A 19,065-nucleotide genomic window follows, 5' to 3' on the forward strand; every position below is an offset into this window, starting at 1 on the left:
AGCCTCACAAATGGAGTCTCACATGGTGCAGCTAGATCCATATCTTGATCGATATTACCTGAGCCGCTGTATCATATTGGCATATATGCCAGTGGTTATGTTACAAGACACGTTAGTAAAGACATGTCATAGATATGTTAGGGATCATTAAGAAACACTCTCTCCATTACGTAATGTTTCTCCCTGATAGCACTGACAAGGTTATTTTTGAAATTCTCTAATCGGCTTTTGAAAATCCAGCATCAGCCGAGCATTTGGCTGTTACTATAACTAATCCACATACTGTAACAAGCTTTTTACATTGAAAACTACACAAAAAAATCATGCTCTCTATGAAAACTATTAAAACATGTTTGTTTGTTTTTTATCTACTGAACATCTAAAGATTCCCAAATCCTAAAATCTCAGGGAATTATATGTCCAAATCTGGCAAAAGAAAGCCATGTGCACGTGTCTGAGTTTAACGGACTATTTCATCAATATTTGGAAATATGCCTTTTTACTTTCTTCCCCACTGATATATGAGAAGATCTTTTTGTGTATGAGGCTGTTATGTGTGATATGTGACCAGTAACATCTTGGAGTTCCTGCTGGTTGCCTAGCAACTGGTCCCATACAAAGAAAATAGTCAAACACAAATATAATAAGTCAATAAGCGAGCTTTACAGGTGCTGTGAGGCAGATCTTGTTACCTTTGGATGAAGCCAGGCAAGCGTTGATCCTCCTTATTTCAAATATTTTTTTTGCTAAGCATCTGGCTCCTGTTGCTTTATTACCATCCAGACTTTCAGAAAAAAAAATATATTTGTGGCAAAAACTGGACCACAGGTGCAGCGTTTCTAATATGATGCTGTTTTTTTTATTTACAAAAACAACATGAAGATTGTTGGACATCAGAATTACTTTATTAGTCCCGCAGTGGGGAATTTTACAGCGTTACAGCAAAAGTGATATAGCAGATAAAAGGTAAGCATTAATAAAGTAGATAACATGTTAGATATATTGAAAAGCAAAAGACATAAATACTCAATCATGGCAAAAAAAAAACATGGTAGCATCATTTATCAGCTTCAAAATAAGAAATATACCACAACCCCTCCGATACTGTATGAGATCAATTCCTTCTTTTCCTCAGCCGCCTGTCCGGTGTTGTGCAGCGGTAATGGCCAGTACACCAGGGGGCGCTGCCAGTGCTACAGCGGATGGAAAGGCACTGAGTGTGACGTTCCTGCCTCCCAGTGTATCGATCCTCAATGTGGGGGACACGGATTGTGTGTGTCAGGCAACTGTGTGTGCCACACCGGCCACAAAGGACCCAACTGTGAACAAGGTAAATGGGGAAAGAAATCTTTTTCCCTTTGGATGGGAAGCAGCGACATATTTCTGTGGGAAGCTCAGGGGGAATTGACACAGTCCATTGGTGAAACAATAGAGTGTTTTCAACTCCACCGAGCAGATAATGCTTCGGATGTTGTTATTGATACTGTGTGTATAAATTAACTCCCTCTTAGTGTTTGGACCGCATGAGGTGACCAGCTGGAACAGATTGTGAAGGGGCCATTGATGCAGTTACCTATTGGAATGCTCCTCAGTTGAAGGCACCTGTAAAAATCAATCATTCAATAGCATCTGTTCCCCCGTTTATTGAGAAAGAGCTTTGTCTTCTTTCTTGTCAACCTTTTCAACCTCCCCCTTCCCTTCGGTGCATTTAACTTTATTGATCCCCATGCAAACAAAAGACAATTATCTGCTCAGATTTACATGTGCGCCTCATTGACCTTGCACGTAAAAAGCTATTGAGTGAACTAAATGAGTATATTGTGTTTTTCTTTGAAGTGAAGCATTATGGGAAGGAAACATAGATGGGAGATTGTGGCATTTGTACTTCCAGGCTTGCATGTAATGGCTCTGGTGTGATGAATTGGTTAAGGTAAATAATCAATACCAGTGTCCAAGCAGGTGAATCCACAGAGAAATCAGCTCCAGAGGAAGCACAATGATGCTGTTGGAAATGATCCCTATGGGTTGATTATGTTGGTCATAATTGCCAATTATTAACTTAGATCAGCAAGTTGATCCGCACATTGTTAATAGTAATTGATTACATCGGTCTAGACGCTAATTGTGCCCCTTCTCCTAGGGCCTATAATGGACCATAATTATACTGTCAGTATATGGGAACTACCCTATAATATAGAGGAGCTAGTAGAACATAGGGTGGAAGACGAAACCAGCCACAACTAAACACAGCAGCATTTTCAGCTGTGGCTTAACAGACGTCATCTGGCACTGGAGCACTTCCACTCTGATAAAAAATGATTTTGGCTTGTAGCAGAGTGAAATTGGCCGGGGTAAATAAGTAGGTTTGATATCCTGTCTGGAAGTGGTAAACTAACATTTTTCTGTCCCCGCCCCGGCTCTCAGTGGACTGTGTGGACCCGACATGTTCCGGTCACGGAGCCTGTCATCACAGTGAGTGCCACTGTAACCCGGGCTGGGGGGGGATCAGCTGTGAGATCCTGAAGAGCACTTGTCCAGAGCAGTGCTCCAGTCACGGCACCTTCAACACCGACTCGGGGACCTGCGTCTGCGAGGCCAACTGGACGGGGGCCGACTGCTCAATAGGTCAGAAAACATTGCACTTCATTTCATCACCTAAAGCGATTTGGTCACGTATTCAAATGTGTCTCACTGTGAGTCTTCAACTAAAGGTTCTTTTTAATATTGATCAAGCTGCAATTAATTTCCCTAATTTATAGTCGGCCCTATGAAATGTAGTGAGGAAACGACATCTTGTCCCAAAACTCAAATATATACTCATATATACTCAGATAAACAGACAAAAACTGGATCTTGTTTTTCCTTTTTAATTAGAACTAATACTCAAATGATTAATTTATTAACAGTTCCCCTTTGCAATATTGGTCTCTTTTATGTGTTTAAAGTAGTGATAAAATCCCCATTACACTTTCCTAAAACACAAGTTAACATCTTGGTAACTTGTTTGAAAAAATATGTAATTAAAGATAAGCAACAAAGAAGATCATATTGAACAAATGCTCAAAGGATTTATCCATCATTAGCCACTCATTAATAATTGGTAATTTATAATGTCAGTTTGTGAAGAAATGCGAGGTACACTTTCTGAAAGCCTGAGTTAACAGCTTGAAAAGATTATGTTTATTCGAACTCAAATAAATATAAAGGTAAAAATCACATGTGAAAAACCACCTTGATAATGTTGGGCTTTTACATCAAAAAATCCTTTTTCAAAGTTCATACAATTAAATGTTCTATCGATTGACTAATTGAGTAATCACATCACCAGGTTTCAGCTCCAAGTAAAAAGTGCTTTTGAGTATGGCTTTAGTTCTTTAAAAAAATGTCAATGACAATCTCTGCCTTTTTGTGAACAAAGTCAATGTCGACACAATGGCTTCAAAAGAACGAGATGGCATTTTAATCTTCTTGAATTGTATTCATTCATTCAGTTATTGATACCATAAAGAGCAATGCTACTTACAAATCCTTGCAAACAGTGCAGCCTTTTTTTTTCTAACCCTTTTTACAGTTTCTCTAACCAAATTCACACAGGCCGCTGCAGACACAACAGCAGATGTACTGTAAGAGCCTTTATTAAGAGAACTGTAGGTTGAAATCAAATATCCAGCTTACACAGTTCATTGTGGGTGTACTATTTAAAGCTGTGGGTATAATTAATCAGCTTTGGAATCTAAAAATCTCTAAATACAAGGGGGAAAATGTGATTTATGTTTTAATCTTGAATGTTTTTTTAGTTAATTAATCATTTTTGCATTTGAAATATAATTTAGTGAAGATCAGAGAGCAATTTATTTTGCCAAATGAATATGTCACATTTTGAAATGAAACTCTTTAAATAAAATACACTCAAATCAGTATGTTTAGGCTTCCTCCTTGTACTGTAGGTACACATGCAGGAAACAGCATTATTAATTGAAAAGTCGAGGTTGGCTCCAAAGATGATGAATGGGACCGTCTCATGATGTATGCACATGCTACAGTACTGTCAGTACTGTGGTTTATGAGCTCTGGGTTACATCTCTCCTATTTCACCTTCAGTAAAGTTTAACTTCGGGGCAAAATTAAAGGAAATGTACTGTCAATATTTTCACTAATTACGTGAAAGCTTCAATACAAACAATATATCCATAACAACAACATCCATAATTAGGATGCACATTTCAAACTCTTTATTTTTATGCAAATTCATGAAGCCATTCCTACAACTTCAAATGTGTTTTGCACAAACGCCCTGAAATGCCTCCAACATCTCTGTTGTTCTCTAAGCAGGAGTTTGAAAATAACCTGTATTTACTACAGATAACAAACCATTATTAAAATATGTCTTGGGAATGAGGAGACAGATGTTGTATTGTGATAGCCAGTCACTCATGCTTGGAAAATGTTGAATATAAAAAGGAAAGTCTGTGAAAACCTTAACTCAATATTGACAGCGCTGTACTCCAAAGGATGTAACACTGGTGAACAGGAATTATGTTTAAATCATGTAACAAAAGGACTGATATTTATTATCAAGCATTGTACAAATCGTAAAAGGTTTGATTTAGTTTGAACCTGAATAAATCATTTTAATTGTGTTTTTGTCTAAATAAATCAAGCTGTGTTTGAGATCACACCTTTATAGTTTGGTAATCAAAACTTGTAGCACGTGTTGGTTTGAAACCGAGCATATGCTGACAACAAAGCTTTGTTTCCACACATTTCTCTTGTGAGACCCAACATATGTTCCATTTGAAATTCAACACAAATGTGTGTTCTTTCAAAAAAGACTTATAGATTTGTTCAGAAGTTTTGCCAGCGTGTTTTATAGCAGCTTCAGATTTTTTAGAGTAGATGAGACTATCGTATATTCCCATCTGCTCACGGCAGAGCTTCTTCATATGTTATCAGCTCTGTATTCAGAGCGTTTGGCTTTCGACACACAAGGTGACATGTTAGTTAGGTTGGCCCCTCCTATCTGTTATCTGCGCGTGGGCCTCAGGTGATTTATGTGCTGTTTCCTCCATCAGAATAGACTTATCCTCTGTGTGCTAAACCCGGGAAGAGACACACAATGGCCACGCCGAGTCAAACAATTAGAAGCAGAAGTTGCAGTTTGTTTCTTTCACTGTAAAAGGCTTTTGAATGTATTTCTTCTGGCTGAAATTCAATTGGAAATTAATTCATAAGGAGGCTGGATGGTGTGTTTGAGATGATAGATGCGTGTGCAGCCCTTTTGACGCAGCATGCAGCCTCTTTGGTCGGGGCCCAAGAAGAAAGAATGATTGTGTTTTGTGAACAGGGATTTTTTTCTTTTCTTTTGGAGACTTTCTTTATTCTCTTTTTTAAAGAGAAGTAGTTTGTTATTCTGTTTAAAGATTAAAGAATTCCACACACAACCCTTTCACTCAGCAAGATGTCCCTGGCTTGTCAATACAAGAAGTGACTGAACTGGTGCGGTCCAAGAAGCCACACTTTTACCCACCTGGGTGGGAGGAGAATTCCTTCTTAATTAATGCTGCAGTGCTTCTTCAATTAAATAAACTTTAATTAACAAGCGAGTAGCATGAATCGACCGCCCACAACCCCTATCCAGCTCGAGTCAGGGGCATGTTAAAGGCAGATAAACACTTTTGGACTAATGAAAAATTGATTGCATAGATTCTATGGGAAGGAGGTATCCCTTTGGAATCAAATGACTCCCCTCCAGAGGCATGCTTAATATTCTACAGTGTCGACTTGACTTAATCAGAACCATCCAAGGTCTCTCAATCGAAGACAAACTCCATTCAGAGAACTGGAAACTGACTGCTTAAAGAGCTTCACTAAAGGTTTTGTGTGGGTAAAGCAGAGGGGGTTTATTAGATTTAAAAATGAAAAAACAAAGTAAATTAGTAGATGTTTTATCCATAGCTTGTAACATTTTGGACGGCAGAAATATGCCTCTTGGCTTATCTACTTTACCTGAAGGCTATATTAAGTTTTCTTTAAAAGTGCCAAACTTTTTGGTTATGGGTATATTTAAATATCCCGAAGAATGTAGTCTCCTAAAATTTGAGGACACACTTGAGCCACTTTCCTCCAGCACACTGTTGTCACGCCGGAAAGCTCTCCTGCTCAAAAGCTTTGATAGAAGCTCTCCGTTCCAGTAAATGAACATTCCTTATTCTCTCAACAGAGCAGCCACAGCTTGTTGAGCATTAGCTTTAGCCTGGTGCGGGCAGATTTACTTACCACCCGTGGATTCGATCATTTGAATTCTACTTCTGTGAAGATAACACAGATTCATAACAGATGCTCTGCTGTTTCCGATGCTCCAAACTTGAAGAAATCATGTTGATCTAACATCTCTCAAAGTCCAGACATAAGATTCTGCTTACATCCATAACCCTCGCCTCGGGCTGCCAAGACTCAATGCAAATGAGCTACCAGAATATATAAAAACCTGAAAAGTGGTTGTTTTGGAAGTGTTTAGAAGCACAAAGTAATTGCTGTGCTTTACTGTACTTGTGCTCTGACTTCAGACTGTTTTGAGCGATGAGGGATGTTTTTTTTGTGCACTGCAGAGAGAAATAAAGTTGGTGGAATATTTTAAAAAGATGCACCAAGGGGCTGCAGGAATAACAATGCCTATTATAACCTGTGTTGCTCTTTCATTGGCATTTTCTTTAACTCTGCTGTTGTCATTCAGAGCAATACTGAAAATGTTGTGTGATAGGCTTTGATGATATGGTGAAAAAGCTGTTGTTGCACTGGCTTGACCCATTTGTTGATAGGTTTATTAAAGTTTAGAGCTTGTTGCTGATATTTTGAATGAGAACACATATTGGACACACGCCCACACACGTGTTTCTTTTTGCTCTTCTGTTTAAAGTTTCATCTCTTCAAAGTGCATTCCCACCATGCACTCATTACGTTTGAATTGCTTTAATGCAAGCTGAGGGTACTGTGTTTCTGTGCTGTTTTTTAGAGAACAATTGAAAGGATTTTATTAAAACCGGAATCCATAACAGTAATAACTCAAGATTAATTTCCCAGTTTTTCAAGGAGGATTTACCTTTTTATTTCAAATCTTTCCCATCTATTTATTATGTAGTCTGGTATAGTATGGTCTCATAGGAGCTCATGGTATACTAACTTTACATTCTCTGACAAGGTACACACTTTTAAGTAGTAATTGAGAGGATAAATCATGAGGAAGACGTTGGATTTTGCCTATATAAAATAACGCTCTTTGAATGTATAGATTTCAGTTGTTATAAGTCTCTTCAGATAGAATCGGAGGATGAAACCCTCTTTATTAGTCACATACATGCACACAGCAGAGCACACACAGTGAAATTGGTCCTCTGCATTTAACCCATCCTAGTACTAGGAGCAGTGGGCAGCTATCGTGCAGCGCCCGGGGAGCAATGGGGAGGGGGGATTGGAGGTGTTCGGTGCCTTGCTCAAGGACACCACAGCAGGGCCTAGGAGGTGAACTGGGACCTCTCCAAGTAGCAGTCCACCTTCCATATTTTCAAGTCTGTTCGGGGACTTGAACTGGCGACCCTACGATTCCCAGTCCAAGCCCCTACTGACTGAGCCACTGCGGGACACCAATGATGATCCATTATCCTTGCAGCTCCTTTTTTTGAATATATATACTATATGCATAATACTTGCCATCACAATTTCAGGACGCTCTGTAACACATTATTCAAAAAGAGCCTAAAAATGTGTCTGGTTTACTGTAAAAATTAGCTTTTTCCAATCAATTCACTCCCAGCAAACATCCGAGAAGTTTTCAGTTTTGGCAATTGCATCTACACAGAATACTTAAACCCACCTGCAGAAAATAGGAAAGGTCTCTTTCACAGAACAGAAGCGACATGACTGTTGCTTTTTTCTTTTGCGACAGAGGTGTGCGTGGTGGACTGTGGTCCCCACGGCCTGTGCATCAGTGGTGTGTGTCACTGCGAGGAAGGCTGGACAGGATCAGAGTGTGAGCAGAGGGACTGTCACCCACGCTGCATCGACCACGGAGTCTGCCGAGAGGGCAAGTGTGACTGCCATCAGGGCTGGACGGGTGAACATTGCACCATCGGTGAGCCACAGTGACACATGCACCACCATACACCTACACACACTTGACAGAAGGGCACGAACTACAGAGGAAATTCATTTATGGACAGGCTTAAAAGGGCAACTTTGGAGTTTGAATGTCAGTGTTTACAGTGCAGTTTCAAGCATCTGTTGGAAAGACACGGATCATGTCACGCTTCTGTTGCTGCCCGCCTACTCCCAACAAGTTCCTCCGCATGAAACACCAGTAAAAGTACTTTATAGTGTTAGGTTTTTACTGCTCAGAGGTAAACCACCGTGTTTTAAGATCACTGAAAACGTTTGTGGCCAGGATCTTTATAATTCCATTTTTCTTTTCTTATGAAAGTTAGTCAGCCGCATTTATTGGTGGAAATACAGCACATTTAATGAAGTGCTCTACTCAAGTACAATGTTGAGTTAGTATTTACATTGTATTCTACTCCATATTACACCAGATTTCAGAGGGAGATTATTAGATGCAGGTCTAATAAAATTGCAAGTAAGGTGTCAATGAAATTAAGTTACCTGAAATATAAGCAATGATGTGCAGTGTAATCTATAGGAACAATACAAATATAAATATGAAATACATAAAAAGCTTAAGTTTACACAGTATGAACAGTAATATAAATAATGAATACATATTCAGAGGTATGTAAATAGTATTATACAGACACTATAGACAGAATAAATATGAAATAAATATGAAATGCTATTGACAAATGTATTAATGATTTAACTTTGTATTTACATTCCCTGTGATAGTATGCTTTTTACTGGTGATGACGTATATTTATACTGTGGTTTTGCTTTTACGTTACTCGCCATAATGATTTTTTCTTAAAATATGAACAATTTTCCCATGTTTTACCAAAAAAAATGTCAGTTTCTGCTAGCTGAAGCCTCATTACCTGTTCAGCTGCCAGCTATTCTTAGCCAGACCTTATGGCAAGTGTAGAGGTTTGAATGAATTGGGTATGAGTGCAACCAGTTTCCAATGGTGGCAATTTATTTCTACCAATTTTCATTGAAATGTAGGAGATTTAATCTTGATATAAGCTGTTAACCATCTCTCCCACTAACAGGAAATGTGACACATCATTGCTTTCGGCCAGCTCTTCCTCTCTCTTCACAAAATCTTTTTTTTTTTTCTCCTCAACTTTGTAATTTTCCTATCGACCATTTAGATATTCCACCTTTTAGACTGCTGAAGTGATGCTCCTGTATTAGTGAGTCAAGGGCAGGTATGTAGGGAGCTGAAAAAGCCGGCGCTAGGCCTCTTTGGAATATCATTTTTCTGAAATGGCAGTGCTTCACCTGGCATTAGTGAGGATAATGAGTTCTGAGATGTCACTTTCCATTGACCTTTAACTCAACTTCCTTGACACCTTACCCCCTGTCAAAGGTCCTGTAGTTAAACCCTGACACGCCACGTCAAACAGCATTCCCCCAAGTGTCATCTCCAACCTCTCAATGACGACACACTCCCAGTGAAACAAAGATCTGGCACTCCAAACTATTGAACCCTAATTATGTATTTACAAGTTCTCTCATCAGCAATACCCGGTCCACAGCGCTGATCCATCTCTGAGGGGGCGAGGGGGTTTGCGGAGAGGGAGTTGTTGGAGGGGTCACATTCCTGATCTTATTAATCTTCCCCTCTTCAGGACTGATTGTGCCCATCCATTTTCTCTTTCTTTTCCTCCTGTTTAAGGCTCCTGCCAGGAAAGTAACTTTGCTTTGGTTGCAGTGGAGATGAATAGGCAGTGTGTTACCTTTTCTTTAAGAGCCGAGAGCTTATTTTGTCTTTCAAACCCTGAATAACTGCCATTTGCACAAAGCACCTTTTAATCACATTACATGGACAGAGGCTGAATAGAGGACTTCCTCGACCGTTCTTTTGTCACCGGCATCTAGATCCTGTTTTATATGCAAGGCTTAACCCATTGTCACCACTTTTTCTGCACTACACTTTACCACTGAGGTGTGTTTTGATTCGTCTTAGTTTACTGCTGGCTCATTGCCGTGCAGTTTTCTGAAATCACCGGAGTGGAGATGACGGCAACATTGAAGTAAAAAAAAAAAAAAAAGTTTATCACACTGCTGCTTCATGATGCGTTCAGAATGGACTGAGACTACATAACTCCTGACAAGCAGACAGTAAAAGGATGTGAATCAGGCTCCAGATAAAACTACATCATACTGTATAGTCTTAAAAGAACAAAGAGTGTTTTAACAACCACATATCAAGAGAAATCCAGTGTTCTTCATCTGTGTTTGCTTGTCTTGTTTTGGCAAAGAAAATCAGATGGAGAGTGTGAATGTCTCTCTAAGCGCAAGAGGTTGAATTCATGTATATTTCTTCCTAACAGAAATATGATCATCTTCCAAGGCTTTTTTTACAGAAAATGTGATAATTTTGATCATGGAATCATTTATATTTCTGATGAATCACTTGCTGCTTTAATTAGCATCTATACTCTGTTGAATACTCCTGTACTGCAGGTTCTGTCTCCTTTATCCCTCCCTAAAACTCTCTCAAATGTTCCTACATGTTTTTCTATTTGCATTTCTTTGCCTAACTCCTACTTATATCCTTTCTCTTTTCTATTTTGTCTGTATGCCTGTCTGCCTACCTTTCTATCTCTATCCAACTCCCTCTTGGCTTACATGTATAGCCCTGGATTCCAGAGTATCAGGTAAAAACACTTTTCACTTTGCTTGAGTATTATACTTTAAATGCAATATGTTTTTCTTTCTGAACACCTTTATGTTGCTTGAAAAAAATAAGTGAACTCTGTAAAAAAAAAAAGGGGTGAGCTCGCAGCTTTCCAGTCATATCCTGTCACTCATGCTTAGTAATAGCTATTCAGCTCAATCTCCATAACGACTATGATTACCATACACAGTGGAGAGATTGAAATTAGAGCAGGAACTAAAACGAATGCGAGCCAACTATAATCTTTGGGAAAACTATCTGCAAAGCTTCTTTTCCAAGTATTTCAAGCAAGTTGGCAGGTACATCAGCTTTATGCCAGCGAACCTTCTCACTTTGTGCTCCCCTGCAAGTATAACCATAAGGAAATGTGTTTGTCAGTCTTAGCTCTCTGCCACCTAAGAGATAAGTAATTTTTCTTTTCCAAATGTTTCCCTTTCCTCGATTGTGTAATAGGACCAGTCAAGATAGGATATAAAGGTAAATTGAACCACTATCCCCCCAAGGGAGATTGTCACAAACAATCCCTCCCTGCTCTTTGTCTTCCTAGCACGGCGTTTATACACCTGTTCTTTGTCCGAGTCGATCATAATGTTCCTGCTGTGATCCTGCTCGCCCGATATGTTTCCTCATTTTCTGTCCGTCTTAACCAGTCTCACACAGACTCCACGGTCCCTGCTCCCCCCCCTTGTCTTAATTCCCTGTGTCTGCCAGATTAAACGCCCCAAACTGGTGTGGTTTAGTCATGTTTCGGCTCCCTGTCTTCACCCTCCACTAGAAGGAATGCGATCTGGCAGGAAGTGCTCTGTTTTCTAAAAATGTAGAGACTCTAGATCCTGCCCCTTCTTTCCACACTTCTTCCCCTTCCTATTTACATATATACTTCCCCTTCCCTTTGATGTTGCTGTTACTTCACATGAGTGTTTCTAGCATCAGCAATAGCCTATTCCTTCATCAATTATTTTCAGGCCAAAGCAATAAAGTTCTTGCTGGTTTTCAGCGTCTTAAATGGGATTTGTGCAAATTTGAACTCTCTAAAGCATGATTGAAATAGAGGAAAAAACTCAGAAATTGCCCCAGATTTGAAAATCACACTATGTTAATACACACAACCCGAAAACAACTCATAAAGAAATATGCAAACATGGATTAAAGACAACAAATAAACCCACCAATTACCACAGATTTGACTCAACATGAATTCACAGTGTATCCCGTTGGCCTTTTTAACTCTAAGTAAACAGCTCAGCATGTTTCATCCTCTTTTATCTAATATTTCCTCCTGTTCAGTGGAGTTGTACATGCTCCATAAACTCATGTGAAACGACTGTAACTCCTCACACCCTCCCCCACATCCCAAGTCCTGTCAGAGGTGTATCGTACTGTATGTTCACTCAAAACTGTCTCTTATCATTTTTGTCCCTCCTCTCCCCTCTTGTCCACTCCAAATGCCCCCCACGCTCTTGTCTTTCCCTCCCCTTCTCCTCCTGATTTCCTTGTTCTCACTTGCTCTGCCGTTTGACACGTACATGATGTGTTGACAGACGGCTGCCCCGGGCTGTGCAACAACAACGGGAGGTGCGTCCTGGATCAGAACGTCTGGCATTGCATCTGCCAGTCAGGGTGGCGAGGGTTGGGATGTGATGTAGCGACGGAAACGCTCTGCTCAGATGGCAAGGATAACGAGGGAGGTAGGAAGAATTATAAAAGCCTCGTACAAATAGTCTTTTAGCTTCTGAAAAAAACGGTCTGTAACTCTTATTGTGCAAGACAGAAAATTGGCTTTGATGTGACTCCTCTGTGACAGTGCAAACAAACAAAACAAATCAATAATACATAAAACATCACTGGAAAGAATATGCAAATGCTGTAGCAGAGCAGATTGTTAAACAGCTCGCTTTAAAATATACAGTAGATCAATTATAAAGAGTACTTTTGACTATATATCAATTTTCTGGGGCTGCGTGTCAAACAAAGTGCTGATAAATACACCCGTAACTTTTGAGGTGACACACTTTGAAATAGTTCGAACTTTCATGTCAGGATCTCGCTTTAATGAATTCACGTAAGAAGACATCTGTGTGCACTAGAGCTCAACACAATAACGGCACACGTTTCCAAATGCATCCAGGTCAACCAAGCGTTCCCCTGCCCGTATTGACTGTCCGTCCTGTTTCCCAGATGGACTTGTCGACTGCATGGATCCAGATTGCTGCACTCAAGTCGCCTGCCAGGGTCAGACCTACTGTCGCGGCTCGCCTGACCCCGCTGCCATCGCCGGCCAGGCCAGAGTTCAGCCGCCCAGCCCACATCCAAGGGCTTCTACGACCGTGTCAGCTTTTTGATTGGCCCCAGTGGCAGTCACGTGATACCCTGGGATAACCCGTTCAACAGCAGGTAGGCGGCTTAATGCAGGTCTTTAATTATTTGCGTCACGTTTGCTGTTTGCTGTCTCATTACCAGTCGGGAGACACGGGTGTCTGGGAAGCCACTCCAAAACGTCAAAGAACATCACATCTCATTGTCTTTGCAGTCACAGTGACAAGTGTGTTTGCAGTGGTGTCGCTGCCACACATGTTTATGTCTTTCAGCAGTCAAGATTAAAAAGCTCAAGAGCGAGCTTGATCATTGCTAAAAACAACACTCATGACTGGAAAGGAGTACGGATAAGGTTTCTTATTCCAAGATAACAGGACTATGTCATTTCCAAATTGGAAAGGAAAACAAACATTTCTCTGTAGAGACCGTTTTCCCCGCACATTAATGTAGAACCTTTATCAGTAACCAATATTTGTGTGCTGCCCATTTTAAAGTATATTTGAATATCTAAGACCAGCACATTGAAGAACATTTGTCTTTGAGATTTGCTCGAAAGTTGTTTTCATCTTTTTAGAATCTGTTTATTCCAACAGTAAACCACAATACAATTGGTCCAATCACAGAGTCTGCAAAGAGCCAACAAGTTAATTGTATTTTGCACTTAACAATCAAACAGAGCTGAAGGCATTGAAGGAGGATGGGTCCTGCTGGCTTTGGAGATCCCCTGCCTCATGCCTTATTTGTGAAAAATCCTGACATGTATTTTTTTAGGATTGCTTTGAAATGTTGAGCAAACATTCATGTCCCCTTCATGATTAATGCAACTTAAGTATCACTTAACTTTCTACATAGCAACATGTCCACTTGTCTGATAGGCCTACTTTGGTTTGCAATTAAACTAAAACTAATGACATTCTCCTTAAGCATCAAATCTAATTTCTGTTAATTTCCATACAGCGAAGTTAGCATGCTAACACGCTAAGCTAAGTGTGGAGGCTGGCTTTTTGTTCATTTTGACACCTCACATTTGCTTCAGCTTTTTGAAAGACTTAAAGTTGTGATATCCTCATCCAAGGTAAAACCATTCAATAAAGATGTTCAATACTAAGTAAGAGAATCTCTTAATGCGATGAATGGACCACTGGGCTACATCATGTGCAAACTGCGGAGACAGTTACATCTTTCACCCGAACCTCAGTGCACTCCCACATCTGTTCCCAATCACGAGTGGAGTTTGATTTGCGACTGATGGAGAGGGAAATGATTGCCAACTGTGTGCAGAAGGCTTTGGGAATATTTCCTCCAATAGTTTAAAGTAATCCTTATGTAAATAGCATGCTTTACTGAAAATATAGAATGAGGCAATCCCCCCCCTCCCAGCCGGGTTCTCAGTAATCCTCATCCTCATTGTCTTCAGCTTACTGTCGATGTCATGTCTGGCCGCGGCATTAGCTCTCTTGCTCAAAATACTTATTTTGCCTTTTTATCTTCTTGTAAAAGTTAGATGTGTAGTCAAAAACACTGTTGTGCATTTCTGCAAACATGCAGGTGTTGGGCAAAATTATTATTATGTATTTTTAAAAGATCCACATAATGAAGTCAAGTGTAGTAAAGGCAGAGTTTTGTTTGGAGACCCATATTTTTCAAACGTTCATCTGAGGTTATAGGGTGAATAATTTATTGGTTGCCTTTGCAGAGTATACATTATAAAAAAGTCTCTGAAGCCCTGGAACAAAGACAGAACAGCATCAAGACTTCCAACAGCTGCGGTGACTTTTATTCCTCAACGTGGAGTATCTGATGTCTTACGGCACAGAAAAAGAAAACTGTTGGAGGTCACTCCTCTCCTTCTATTTTCTTAAGAAACCATTGTGAACACCATGAGAAAGGGAGCAGATTTCAGCGTGCGCTCAGATTTCAGAACTCGGCAGTAAACTCGTCCCCCGTATAGCCCAGAGAATAAAACATGTGTTGTGGTTGGTGTGTTGTTGCTGCCCACTGGTCCCCCAGCCGTATCACATGTCCCCCCACAAGTCTCCCACTGGGTTTTCAAATGGAGTTTTTCTACAGCCGTAGTGAGACAATGACAGATAAGAATGCAAGAACTATATGATTCATTTCTGGGGTTTCAGCAGGTGGTGGGACTTGCCGTTTGTTTGGGGGCTTCGGCTCTTGTAGCATGCGCTCAAAAGATTAATAGAGACACAGGGAAGAAAGACTGAACCTTTCGCCGGGGCTCTTAAGTGGCCTTGTTCCCTGAGCCGGTAAATAAAGGATGGGAGACGGCTGTGCCGGGTGTGGAGCGGGAGGGAAATAAGAGAGGCTAAAGCTGTTGATCATCCCAGTCTCATATACGTAATGACCCGGAGATAAAGTGGCAAAATGAGACATCTTTAGCCAACCAGTAACAAATGTAGAGGGAGCACTTTTAACATTCTGCTCTGGTTGAGAAGAAGGGAATGATTAAATGTTGATGCAGAAATATTGAATTGTCTCCTCTTCTTAACTTCAAACAAAGGATTGGCTAAAAAATAATTACTTCACACTTAAGAATACCAACAGCAAGCTTTACCTGAAGGCCCTGCAGTCATGTTGAATAATCGCTGAGGATATCTGAGGCTTTAATCATGTATGAAGCTTCCGTTTCTGTGATTTATGGATAAAAACTGCCAAAGAAAACACATCTTTCTCTAGGTGAAAGCAGGTGAGGGCAAGCTGGAGGAGGAGAGCTTTTTGACCAGAAGCAAACCCATTTGCCAGCAGGGAAAATCTGGGTGAGCAATGAGAATGAGTAATGCTCCCCCATGCTAAACTAACTACCATGAGGTGCCCTTAAGTGCAGCATTTAACCCTCCCCTACCTGCTCTTTGACCAGCCATGGGAGGCCGGTTGTATAAGGCAGCCACCAGGTGTGACTGTTCACAAAACGTGTGGTAGAAAAGAGGAGCTTTGTTCAGAAAGCCTGTCCTGCATTTATTTTTTCTAAAGGGGGACTTGTTGTTTCCTCCACAGACCTCATTTAGAAAAATCTTCCCATTTTGACTTTTCACTGGCGAGCATTTTGTATTTCTTGTAATCAAAATGCATTTTTTTTTCACACTTACCCTATTTATGTTTCACCTTTTCTGAGGTGCTGTGGTGATTATTTTGTATTGTTGCTTTTCTTTTTTCCAACCCCTTTTCATTCCTTTTTCTGTGTGACAGTTTGCCTGCGGCATCACATTTAGTTTTTCTGAATTCCAGTTTTTTTTCTGAAGTGCCTCTTGACACTTCAGTCGTCGAGCTTTGCAACTTCTCACATCAAGAGGATATCTGTTACCGAGTTGAAGAGCTCTTTCTAACAAAATTATTGTTTATATATTATCTTTCATCACAAAACCACACACATTTATCAGACTAGCGAGCACAAGAGTCGGGTGTGACACTGACAAGAAGCTCTTTTTTGGAAGCAAATGTACTTGCAAGGTCGTGGTGAAAACGATACTGTTTCACTCACAAATCTTCATTTGAAATGCCTTCTGTTGTGCACTTCATTTACTGAGTTAATTACCCAGACTGATAATTGATCTGTAAGTCTTTTTGGCTTAATAATACATAATGTTTTCTCTGCACTCATAAATTGGAATTGCCCTTAGAGCTCTACATTTGTATAGCTGTATTCGTCTAACACTAATAATAGTTTATTGTGAGAACAAATATGCATCCACTTGTGTGGAATATAAATGTTGCAATACGCGTGCAAGATGCTGCAAAAAATCTTAACAAGTCCTCTATGTCTGGAAAAATATCATCACACTGAATTATGGGCTTTTAAAGCAGTAAACAGAGATGGAGAGGTGCTCTGTAAGGTGACATTTTCATGAATAACAACCCGTGGCACACTCGTTTCTAACATTCAGTAAATCATACCTCCCTGCTGGTGCCATTGGCAAAGGGATGGCAGTTGTCGGTGCCGTGGATGCGTGTTGTCGCCGGCTGGCATTGTTTGTTTATTCAGCTCTTTCTGTGTTTGTTTGCCCACACAGCCTGGCGTCAGTCATCCGAGGTCAGGTCCTCACGGGAGACGGGACGCCGCTGATCGGAGTCAACGTGTCCTTTCTTCACTACTCCGAGTACGGCTACACCATCACCCGACAGGATGGCATGTAAGGAAGACACTATGTGCACACATGCATCAGTAGGTGCAACATTCAGGAACAACCAGCCATCCATCTGCATTTTTTAACACTGATTTACATGTCCAAATAAACATGAGCACCCTCCAGCAAGAAACTCAGCCATTAGGGTTCAACTGTCGCCCTTGCAAAAATACATTTTTGGCATTTGCCGCTATCCTGAGAACAGTATGGAAAAATGCAGGAAAAAGCTGTCCAGCAGTGGCAGAGTTGTCCTGGCAGTTATCCAAAAAGTGCTCAAAACAAATTGAAACGACTGCACATTGTGCCCTAGAACAATTCCTCATGCAAATGTCACAGTGGTAGTGGCCATTTTGAACCAGGCTGTTTAAAATGCATTGAATCAGCAAGGGTAGAATCAATCTGCCCGCGGTGTAGTAAAACATGGGATTACTGTCTGACCTTCTGCTGCTGTAACCGCAGACGGGTCCTTAATAATGAGGATGCACACACATACGAGACAAATGTATGTCACATATTTTGCAGGAAGGGTTCATCTCAGGTAGAAGCTTTATTTTGCAGATGCTGGTCAGAGATAGTGGACCATTCAAATTCAGCAGACAAACGCGGTATTGATGTGTTGCCTGTATGGAATAAAAGGCTTACAGTATAAGTGGAACAGAATTGTACAGCTGTTGTTATGAGGCACAATCCTTGGGTCCCCAGATAGCTGAGGATTAGTTGATTTCTTCAGATATTCCGCCCTGTAACTCTTCTGACAAGTAGCGTGATAAATGGTTGGGGATAATCACACTTGGTTAGCCAACAGATCCGCTCAGTGTGTTAAGAAAGGAGGGGGGAGCATCAAAGCCTGGCCTCTTGCAGCTGTGAGCTCCTCACTGCCCAAAGTGGAGAGAGCTTGAGAAGGAAGCTGTTTTAGGTCAGCTGCACAGCTTGACTGTTGGCGTGTGTGTGTGTGTGTGTGTGTGTGTGTGTGTGTGTGTGTGTGTGTGTGTGTGTGTGTGTGTGTGTGTGTGTGTGTGTGTGTGTGTGTGTGTGTGTGTGTGTGTGTGTGTGTGTGTGTGTGTGTGTGTGTGTGTGTGTGTGTGTGTGTGTGTGTGTGTGTGTGTGTGTGTGTGTGTCCTACTGAGTGTGTGCATGAAACACGTGCATAAGCATTCAAATCTGCGAGTGTGTGTCTTTGTGCATGTGAATGCAATGTCACCACACAGATGCTTTACCCCCTGGGTAGTGGAGCTCGCAGAATATATAGAGCAGCACTTCAAAGACTCGCCCTTCATTCCAAACCAGTAACTTTTCCCTGAGTAATGTCGTACTAATTAAAAACAGTTCACCAGAGTGAACTCTTAAGACTTAAGACTCCAAACCAAATCCAACCATAACGTGTCTTCTCACACCCTGCCTGGTTAAACAGAAGTCATACATTAGATTCAGTGAATGATAATATAGTATGAAGGTTGTAGAGAGGGAATGGACTTGATAAGGGAAGGTTTTCTTTTCCATTGAAGTCTTGAGAATGGAACAGTTACTTTGTTCTCCAGCAGTCAAAGAGACATTTACGTTTATTATAACTTTAGGGCTTTTTGACATAGTTGTCCTATCAGTAATAACATTGCTAAAAATAAGTCCAACAGAGCAAGAAAAATGGGCGCTGAAAACATCATTCCAAGTAGAACTTTTACCTTGTCTTTGTTTTTGGACTCTGCCAAGGAGGTTAGGATTTTGGATTAGTTTGTTTGTCTGTTTGTCAGAAAGATTGTGGAAAAA

At 40.6% G+C, this 19,065-nt stretch overlaps 1 protein-coding gene across 1 annotated transcript in view; it reads left to right on the forward strand.

The window, feature by feature from the left end:
• si:dkey-237h12.3 (teneurin-3) overlaps nucleotides 1-19,065 on the forward strand; it is a 138,730-nt gene that overhangs the window by 85,768 nt on the left and 33,897 nt on the right. The window contains 9 exon segments of the mRNA XM_063875682.1: nucleotides 1,136-1,330; nucleotides 2,425-2,625; nucleotides 7,943-8,128; nucleotides 10,806-10,826; nucleotides 11,300-11,323; nucleotides 12,388-12,534; nucleotides 13,025-13,123; nucleotides 13,126-13,240; nucleotides 17,188-17,307. Of these exon segments, the coding sequence (XP_063731752.1) occupies nucleotides 1,136-1,330; nucleotides 2,425-2,625; nucleotides 7,943-8,128; nucleotides 10,806-10,826; nucleotides 11,300-11,323; nucleotides 12,388-12,534; nucleotides 13,025-13,123; nucleotides 13,126-13,240; nucleotides 17,188-17,307 (1,108 nt within the window).

The sequence above is a fragment of the Eleginops maclovinus genome, chromosome 23 (genome assembly GCF_036324505.1).
Source record: "Eleginops maclovinus isolate JMC-PN-2008 ecotype Puerto Natales chromosome 23, JC_Emac_rtc_rv5, whole genome shotgun sequence".
NCBI classification, from domain to species: domain Eukaryota; kingdom Metazoa; phylum Chordata; class Actinopteri; order Perciformes; family Eleginopidae; genus Eleginops; species Eleginops maclovinus.